This window comes from Leptopilina heterotoma, unplaced genomic scaffold, assembly GCF_015476425.1.
Source record: "Leptopilina heterotoma isolate Lh14 unplaced genomic scaffold, ASM1547642v1 Lhet_95, whole genome shotgun sequence".
NCBI lineage: Eukaryota > Metazoa > Arthropoda > Insecta > Hymenoptera > Figitidae > Leptopilina > Leptopilina heterotoma.
Window position 1 is genome coordinate 888,891 of NW_025111202.1, and position 9,733 is coordinate 898,623.

General features: G+C 28.1%; 1 protein-coding gene across 2 annotated transcripts; it reads right to left on the minus strand.

Moving 5' to 3' along the window:
- Positions 1–224: 224 nt before the first annotated feature.
- On the minus strand, positions 225–9,631 carry LOC122512068 (S-adenosylmethionine synthase). Of its 2 annotated transcripts, none has more exons than XM_043627694.1 (8): positions 9,212–9,631; positions 7,893–7,970; positions 6,898–7,020; positions 6,026–6,138; positions 2,996–3,139; positions 2,673–2,891; positions 2,059–2,241; positions 225–1,773 (listed from the first exon to the last, which is right to left on the minus strand). In XM_043627694.1, the coding sequence occupies exons 1-8, from the start codon at positions 9,324–9,326 to the stop codon at positions 1,534–1,536; spliced, it is 1,215 nt and encodes a 404-aa protein (XP_043483629.1). In that variant the 5' UTR covers positions 9,327–9,631; the 3' UTR covers positions 225–1,533. The 2 variants fall into 2 exon arrangements, with proteins under 2 accessions (XP_043483629.1, XP_043483628.1); XM_043627693.1 differs by lacking the exon at positions 6,026–6,138 and adding an exon at positions 4,563–4,675 and having other exon boundaries at positions 9,212–9,628.
- Positions 9,632–9,733: the final 102 nt, after the last annotated feature.

Sequence of the window (9,733 nt, forward strand, 5' to 3'; positions counted from 1 at the left end):
AATTCACAGAAAACAATTTTAATGTGTACATACACAATATACAATATTTCACAACATTCGTACATAAAATTTTTACAGAATTTTTTGAAATTAATGATTATTTGACTTCACGTCAAAAAAAAGTTGAATTAATGTATTTTTTTCTTTTAATTATTAATTAAAAAATATATATATATTTAAACTACAAGAGTTGAATTTAAACTACATTCATAAAAATACAAGGCTTTTGAGTGAAATAAAATAATCAATTTATTAAAAAAAAGTTACAATGTTCACATGCACACGATGATTTCATTTTTTTACATAGTCGTCCATTTTACGCATGATCATCTGCACTTCATTCTGACAGAAGAAATTATCTATTTTCAATATAATGTATCAACTGTCACGTAATTTACAAAAATCGCATTAAAATGTAGTAAAAAAAAGCATTTCACAGAAACACTTAATATTATGTATAAGTAAAGCAAGTTTTAAAATAACTGAAAAAAAAAGATTTCATCTATTTTTATCTTTGGTTTATTTTCGTTTAGATTTCATTCCGTGCCATTGCAACTATAATTAATTTACAATTAAAATTTCTTGAACGCTTTTCAGGCGTATTTGAAAAAAACTTTGTTTAGTTCGCATATTTTTTTTTGTTCATCGTTAAAATTAAAATATAAAAATTTCATTCTGTCAGTGCTACGAAATACAAATGCCACACACATTATGTACGTTTGCAGAAAACGAATGATGACATTCTAGTTTTCTCATTTCCACACGGAAACACTACTTTAGTGCAATTCCTAAAAATCTGAGAAGGAGATGCTTTTGATCCTCAAATATCGCATAAAAAGTAAATGATGACAAATTAATTTTGGAGCTGTGACACAAAAAAACTGCATTCCGTGTTTTTCACTTGTCAACATTTTTTTCTTTTTTTCATTTTTTTATACGATACTTGGAAACTACTGCAATAATTCAATTTCTTGCCAATATATACACAGATTTAATTAGTTTTATGAAATTCTTCTCAATAGAAGAATTTCTTTTTAGCAAAAGAAAAAAAATTGACACGACCCAAAGTAAAGTCTGCTCTTTTTTTCTACCCTTACTTCCGAGATTCTTTCCTATTCCAAATTTTCTTTGTTTTTAAATACTATTTTTTCCTTTACTCCTTTTACTGATCTGTTTACTGGGGAATTAATATTTGGTGAAAAAAAATCTTGCTCACACTCGCACCTCGTATTACAAATAATCATATTTGCTTTACAGTCGACAAAAACTCGTGTGACCATGTGAAAAAATAAGATGCCAAAGTGGCATCCATCGATTGAGGATATTTTTTGTTTTGTTTTGTTTTGTCTCTAAAGGGCTTCAAGGAAAATGAAGCTAAATTTTCTTGATAAAATCGACAAAGGTCACAAGAGGATCTTGTTAAATTTTTAATGGTACAGGTTCATATAGAGTTTTAGGGGGATTTTTGTTTCTTGTTCTTTTTTTTTGTTTTTAAATAAAAAATATTCAAGGGGATTTAGGCAAACTCTCTCATCAATCAAGATTTAGGGTCTTTGGTTGTTCCCAACTGAATCCATCACGTCCGAAATGGCCGTACGTACTTGTTTGTTGATAAATTGGGTTACGGAGATCTAATTCTTTAACAATTTTTCCAGGACGCAAGTCAAAGTTTTTCTTTACAATTTCCAGGAGCTCCATTTGCGAATGCTTTGAAGTTCCATAATCAAAAACAGTTATTGATAGAGGTTCAGCCACTCCAATTGCATATGAAACCTAAGCAGAGATAATTGTTTGAAAAGACATTTTAATAAGTAACGAAAAATATAGTAAATAAATTAAATTAATCAAAAATACAAAAATTCATTAATCAAAAACTCTTTAAAAATACATATCGTCCTCAGAATTTTGTTTTTAACATCATGGCAGTCAAGAGTAGCAAATACATAAAAGACATCATTGAACGATATTTTGAAAATATGTCTAATTACATTAATAATAATAATCGTTTAGAATTTTATTTAATAACGCTTTAATTAATTTACTTTTATTGAAATTTACCTGTACTAGGCAACGTCTGCAAAGACCAGCTTTCACCAATGATTTTGCAACCCATCTTGCTGCGTAAGCAGCAGATCTATCGACTTTGGTGAAATCTTTTCCAGAAAACGCTCCACCTCCGTGAGCACCCCAGCCACCGTACGTGTCGACAATTATTTTCCGACCAGTAAGACCAGCATCACTCTATTACAAAAACAAAATTGTTTTATAAACAAAAAAAGTCGATGTAACAAAAATATAGATATTTCTATTTGGTAAAAATTGAATTAAAATTTTTGTTTCAAAATAAAAAATATTTTAAAAAAAAACCTTCATAGACATTTTCTTATTCGTCAGCTCATTTATATTGTAAATAAATTATATTTTACTCAAGATCAAATATACATATATTCTAAATCTCATATTCAATATCAAATATCTATGAACCTGTTTATAAATAAAATCAAATGAAAATTTCGAAATAAGTATCGTCCTCAGAATATTTGGTCACATCATGGCATTCAAGAGTAGCAAATACAAAAAAGAACATCATTGAACGATACTTAATATAAATTTTTAATTTTTTTTCACTATCATGACAGAAAGAAATAAATTTATATCTTTTTTTCTATTACCTGTGGACCACCAATGACGAAATCACCGCAGGGATTAACGTGGAAAACAGTTTTGTCGTCCAAATATTTTGCTGGAATAACTTTCTTGATTACTTTTTCCAAGACGTTAAGGCGTAGTTCGTCTAACGTAACTTTCTCGCTATGTTGCACAGAAACAACAACTGTGTGAACTCGCCGTGGAACACAAGCACCATTGTCCATAATATATTCACAGGTAACCTAAAAATAAATATAAAATTCGTTTTTGTTGGGATTTTAAATTTATTGCATGACCGAAGGAATCAAAGGAAAAATAAGGAATAAAATATTACAGGTTCAAGTACCTGTGTTTTAGAGTCGGGACGTGCCCACCACAATTCACCGCTTCGTCTTAATTCTGCAATCTTCTGGTTCAATTTGTGCGCCAAAACAACAGTCAGAGGCATACATTCGTCAGTTTCATCAGTCGCGTAGCCGAACATCAAACCCTGTCAGGAAAAATTGAATTATTTTTCAAGCGAAAATTTTGCAAAAAAAAAATTTAATTTAAGCTCTAGTGCAAAATATAAAAAATAAAAGTTTATTAAAGACGAAAAAAATAGAACGAGCCAAACAAATTTTAAAAAAATTCGTCTGAAACAAAATGAAGAAATGTACTTTATTAGAAAACTAATTTATTACTATTATCATTTTTTATACTTCATTCTGATACAATAGAATTTTTCATGATAGCAAATAAATATTTACATATATAATTGAAACGTATAAAATTAATTATTTAACATTGAAATTTTTTTGAAAATGTTATTAAACAAAATATGGATGAAATGTAATTGAATGAACGTAAAAATTTGAAAATTTTAAATTTTAAAAAGTTATTGTTTATAACTTAAAAAAATCATGCATAGCCTAATAGAACAGAGCAGCAATTATAATTGTTCAATGAAATGATTAATGTTATGAAAATACAACTAATCTACGAATTTCAACAAATACATTCACTACTTAGCCATTGCCACTGCTTTACACAAATAGGTACTACATAATTATATTTCTACAAGGAAACAGGGTTAGTGTACTAGTTATTTACAATATGTACAAACTACTTATGTTTATCTATACATTATTTCATTACTCACAATCTATTTACACACACAGGATCTCTACTATTATATTAGACACTGCTTCTACACAAATATTAAAGTAAAAAATACTTTTAAAAAATCTATAATTATCAATAGTAAATAAATAAATTTAAATTAATTAATGAAACTAGTAATTCAAAAAAAATATTCACAGAATAATTTATGAAAATTTTTTTCAATTATACTCTTAAATTTTTATAAATTATAAATATATAAATAGATATATATAGGTATTATTTTTCTTTCAAAAATAGAGAAAGAAATTAATATGTGAATTTCAAAATAAGTATCGTCCTCAGAAATTTTGTAAACATCATGGCATTCAAGAGTAGCAAATACATAAAAGACATCATTGAACGATACCCATTTTAAAAATAATTATTTCTCGTCTAACTGTCGGCATACTGCCGTATACTAGGATAAAAATATTTAACTTGAAAAAAAATACAAATTAAAAATTACATATTAAAAGTTAGTAGTCTTTTGAAAAGTCTTTAACATAAATACAAAGCAATTTTTATCTACATAAAAAAATCAACTACTGATAGAAATTGTTTCAAAGAAGAATATAAAAAAGTACATTTATTAATAAATTAGATTTAGGAATTAATAGGGAGTCAGAACTGCTGTGCTTTTCTTTTCTTTTTGGTGGATGGAAAGAAGCAAAATATCAGTGCGTTGCTAAAGAAATAGAAGAAGAAAACATTAAAACACAACGATGAAGAGAGATTAAAAAAAGAGATTTTCTTGGATTTTGAAAAATAACCTGATCGCCAGCACCGACATCTTCGTCATTACGATTCTCATGTACACCTGCTGCAATATTTGGTGATTGTGCATCGAGTGCCAATAAAATGCTGCACAGCTTGTAGTCAAAACCTATGAAAATGATGATAGAAAAAAATAAAAAACAAATTGATAAACAAATTGATTCTAAAAGTCAATTTGAATTTTTCTATTGTATATATATATAAAAAAAATTATTCAAAAACTATTATGTCCTAAAACTTCTTTTTCAAGAGCTTTGAAACTGTCAATAGCGATCTAATATTTCATCAATTCATTTTTGCATATGAATTGTTGACTCTTGAGGAGATTATCATGGTTGTTCATCTAATCATTTATACAATTCCGAATTTTTCCACATTCTCCCCAGTTTCTTTTGAAATTCCCTTCGAATCTTTTTGTTGTTATTTTTTTTCCAAATTATTACCCTAAATGTACTGTTGAAAATTTATGGGTGTTTTTTTCTAATTTTTTCTTTCATTATTCATTCCTTTTATGTGGCAAATGACTGATTTCATTGTAGGCTTCACAGCAGGAAAACATTTTTCATTTTTTTTTTTTGTTAATGCAGTATTTTTTCTTTTTAACGAAATTTTTGACGCAAAGCGAGACTATTTTTAGATTCTCTATTGTAAAAAGGAAAATAAGAGAGAAGAGGATAGAAATTAAGATAGTTTGGAGGAATTATTCAATTTAGAAACTTGCGTCAATCGTGGAAAAGAGTACAAAAATTTGAATTTAAAATAAACAATTCTAAAAAATACTTTTTGTTACATTTATTATTTTATTAAAAGGAAACATGATGACGGTATATGGAAAAAAATAATGGTAGTCTCTCGATGAATTGATGTCATTTATGTTGGTAATAAATAATTAGTTACGTAAACAACTCGACAATATAAATAGTAGGAAGTATTTTATTTATAGATTTAATTTTACTTTTTCATATTTTAACACGGTTGTCACAAAAATGTAATTTTGTTTTTTCCTGACTTTTCCCTTATTTCCAGACAAAATTCAATTATAATTTAAAATTTTAATTTGAATAATTTAATTTACATAAAAAATGTATTATTTGTGAAAATAATTTAATTTACACAAAAATTCAGAATTTTCTTATAAATTCTAAAAATTTAATTTTTTCCAGTACTTTTAATAAAAATCCCTGACTTTTCCCTGATTTCCCTGACCTGTGGTAACCCTGTTTTCCTTCACAGATCGACTCTGAAAATTTGTTTTCTTTTGAAACAGAAAAACTGCTGTGAAGCCTGTGATTGGTACTGAATACTATAAAAATTCCTGAAAAAATGGATTAGTGCGAGAAAAAAAATGGTGAACATTAATTTTTGAAATTGTTGTCGATTCTTTTTTTCTATCTTTTTTTTTTTTTTGATGATAAAATTTTGTTGCTCTGAGCCATTGGCTGAGAATTTGGTTATGTACCTGATCACCTGCACCCAAATCCATTTCTTCCCTGCCGATATGGACGCCGCTAGCGATATGCGGACTTTGTTGTTCAACAGCCACCAAAAGGTTCAACGTACGCCAATCGAATCCTGCCACCACCATGATACGCTTACGTTACATATTCTTGTTATTTTGGATTTGATCGCTCGACTATTCATCCAAGTGACAATGGGCGGAATTCTAATGCTCCTCAGAGACCAAATTAAAATAAAGGACTTTTTCCAAACTAAATTTTCTTTTTTTCTTTTCTACTGTACTCAAATCGCCATAGTCAGTTTAATCAACTCGCTTTTTCAATTAATAAACAAAACACGATCAATATCAAACTTTCAATTGAATTTTTATTGCTGTCGTATTCAGTAAAAGAAAATTATTTATTCCTAAATAAGAAAAATTTTTTAATTTTTTTTTGAGAAAAATAAATAACGGAAATGTTTTCTTTTCAATAATTTTGTAATACCTTTCCAAAGGCCATACAAAAAACTTGTTATCTTTCTGAATAAACGAAATCGAACACAAATTTATCCTTCTGAGTGAAAAAAAATTAAAATATTATCTTTCTGAATAAACATTATTAAATGAAAATTTTCCATTATGCATAAACAGATGTAAAAAAATTTTATCCTTTGAATAAAAAAAATCTAATGTAACTTTTTATTGTCTAGTCGACAAATAGCAATTTCCTTTCATTTGAAAGCAGATTAGATCAAAATTTATTTAAAAATTAAAATTCTGACGTTTAGTTATTTCGTTTTTAAAAATTTTTTAATTTTTGGTAATAGTGACAGAACAGGGAGATTGGAAAATAAATTCTCATAATGAATAGCAGAGGCTGAATTCTTACTCACCTTTCGAGGAATCGTCATAGCCTATGTGATTCACTGTGTCTCGTACTATTTTTTGATAGTCCACGACTGCTTTTGATGTAATTTCCCCACACAGAAGAATCATTCCCGTCTTTGTTACGGTTTCTATATTGAAAAAAAAAATTTTCCAATTTTAATTAAATATTACGGTTTAATTAACAACTTATCAAAATTTTATTGTAAAACATGAAGAAAATCACTCGGAGTGATCGATTTCTTCATGTTTTACAATAAAAATAAATCTTTATGTCTTATAATAATTTAAATTACCATCATATTTTTCGAAAAAAATTTAATTATTTACAGAAGTCTTAATAACATCCTTCACAAGAATTCAATTATTTTAACAAGTAGTAAAATTTCTCAAAAGAATTCAATTATTTGAAAAATATGTAATAAAATTCGTTGCAAGAATTCAATTATTTTTATATAAATAATAGGAAATTCAATTATTTTAATTCAAAATAAAATAATTTATTGAATAATTGAATGTTTCTTCAAATTGAATCGTCGTAAACAATTTTATCGACAAATTTTTAAGTAATTGAATTCTTCTAACGAATTTTAATAAAATTTTTATGAATAATTACTTTTTTCGAGGAATTTGATTAAAATTGTATTAAAAATAATTAAAATCCTGCGATAATTAAATTCCTGAGAACAGTTTTTGAAAATAATTGAATTTCTCCAATCATTTGTAACTTTTCTATAAGAGCTAAATTTTATCTTCAAGCAAAGAAAACTAAGAGAATTGAAGAAAAGTAAATACAAATCGATGTTGTCTATTTGATAACAAGATAAACAAACGACAAGCAAAATCAAAAAACTTTTTTGGGGAAAAATTGTTATCTCAAGTCATAGTATATTTACACTATTCCAAAGTAACTCAAGGCTCAAATGACGAATTTATAAATAGAGACCATACATTAGATATACTCAACTAACGAAGAAATTAACCAGATAAAGATGTAACTTACCACAGGCAACTTTAGCATCCGGATCTTGTTTCAAGTGGGCATCTAATATGGCATCACTTATTTGGTCGCACATTTTATCTGTGTAAAAAGAATAAAGAGAAAATTAGGATATTATTTGGAAAAGTCGTTATTATTTCTAAAAACCGTTGCCATTACATTTAAAAACATGTCAATCAGCAAAATATGTGACCTTCAATGTAAACATCTGTCTATCTCTATATTAAATGAAGATTAATTCCTAAAATAGAAACAGAAGGGGAAAAATGCAAAAATACAGATTCTCTACTATCACAGAAGAAAATAATTTTGATTAAGGAATAATTTAATTGATGACATTGATAATAGAAAAAACAAATTTGCAATGAGTCATAATTTTTTCTCATTTAATTACATTAAAGCTATTTCAATTCTCATAACCTTATATTCAGGGACAATTTGTAATAATGAGCTCATCATAAAATTTCGATAAGATTGAAGATAAATATTTTTGTCCTTCTAGCTCGATTTTTGAAAATAATCCCTTATTACCGGTGTTATTTTCATACAAAACTCAGTGGCGCCGTCAATGTAACTTTACAATATTTTAACCTCAAAAGAAAAAAAATACGTTGAGAAAATTACTCTGAAAGTTGTATTTCCAAATCTTTTGTTCACTTTTAAAGAAAAAGACATTTTAGGTACTAAATAAAAATTCAAGCTAAAATTTACAATAAAACTACTCCGTTAAGCTTTCAAATTAACAGAAAAAACGTTTTAAAAGATAACAAAAAGCGATTTTCAAACCAGAACGAGTCTCTCAAAAGGAAGATGATGCAAATATGTAATCGGAAGTAGTGAGCACATGGCGACAATAGTGAAATAACCTTAAAATAAGCTAAGCTTTCAATGTAGAAAGTTATATATAAACTCTTTAGCCTTTAGACAAATTCGAATAGACTCATTAAAAATTAATTAACAGAATTCATTATATTAAAGCGTAAAATAGTTTAATTTGCGAAAAAAGAAACTCGTAATAAAAGCATGCGCATGATATCGGCTTCAATGGAGGCATGTAAGAGACGAGAAGAAAGGGAAACACACACGGGAACTTATATGAAAAGTAAAATGTTTCTGAGTCAAAGACCATGTAAATTCAATTGTTTTCGACAAATTATCAACAATGATAAATGTCGAGAGTAAAAAAATTGAACAATAATTTAAAGAAAAGTGCTGACTCCTTGTTTTATTTCGGAGCAAAGTTCGTCTCGTGAGCGTGTCGTCCCAGTTTCCAACGGTCCATTAGATATTTTTGAAAAATAAAATAAAAACAAATAACTCACCAGGATGGCCCTCGCCAACTGATTCCGATGTGAACAGAAAATTGGTATTCTGATGTAGTTCCGGTGGTGAGTGGCCATTTGCATATCCGTTCATATGATGTGCTGTCTCCGGCATTTTTCCTTTCAACTTTTGTCTTTCAGTGGTGAATTGTGCTAGTCTTGTGAATCGTTTCACGAATGTCGTTGAACAGGGTCTGTAGAGCGAGTACACGCTTAAACCGTATACTGCTCGTGTATAGAAATGTCGAGCTGCGATGGTTTCTTACACGTTTGTTATCGTCGCGCAAGAAGAGGCGCGCTATACACAATATCACAAGTATACACAAACGTTATGATGATAATATAGTGTTTTAAAAAGAAGGAATGCACCACTGAACAGTGTTAAGATGTAAAAGAGACTCCCCACTTGCTGACGCTTGATATTTATAAGCACCGTCAGTAACACTCTATACTCGGAGTCGGGTCTTTTCGTATCACGTGATCGACAATATTCTAGGGAAACTAATGAAATAGCGCCAAATC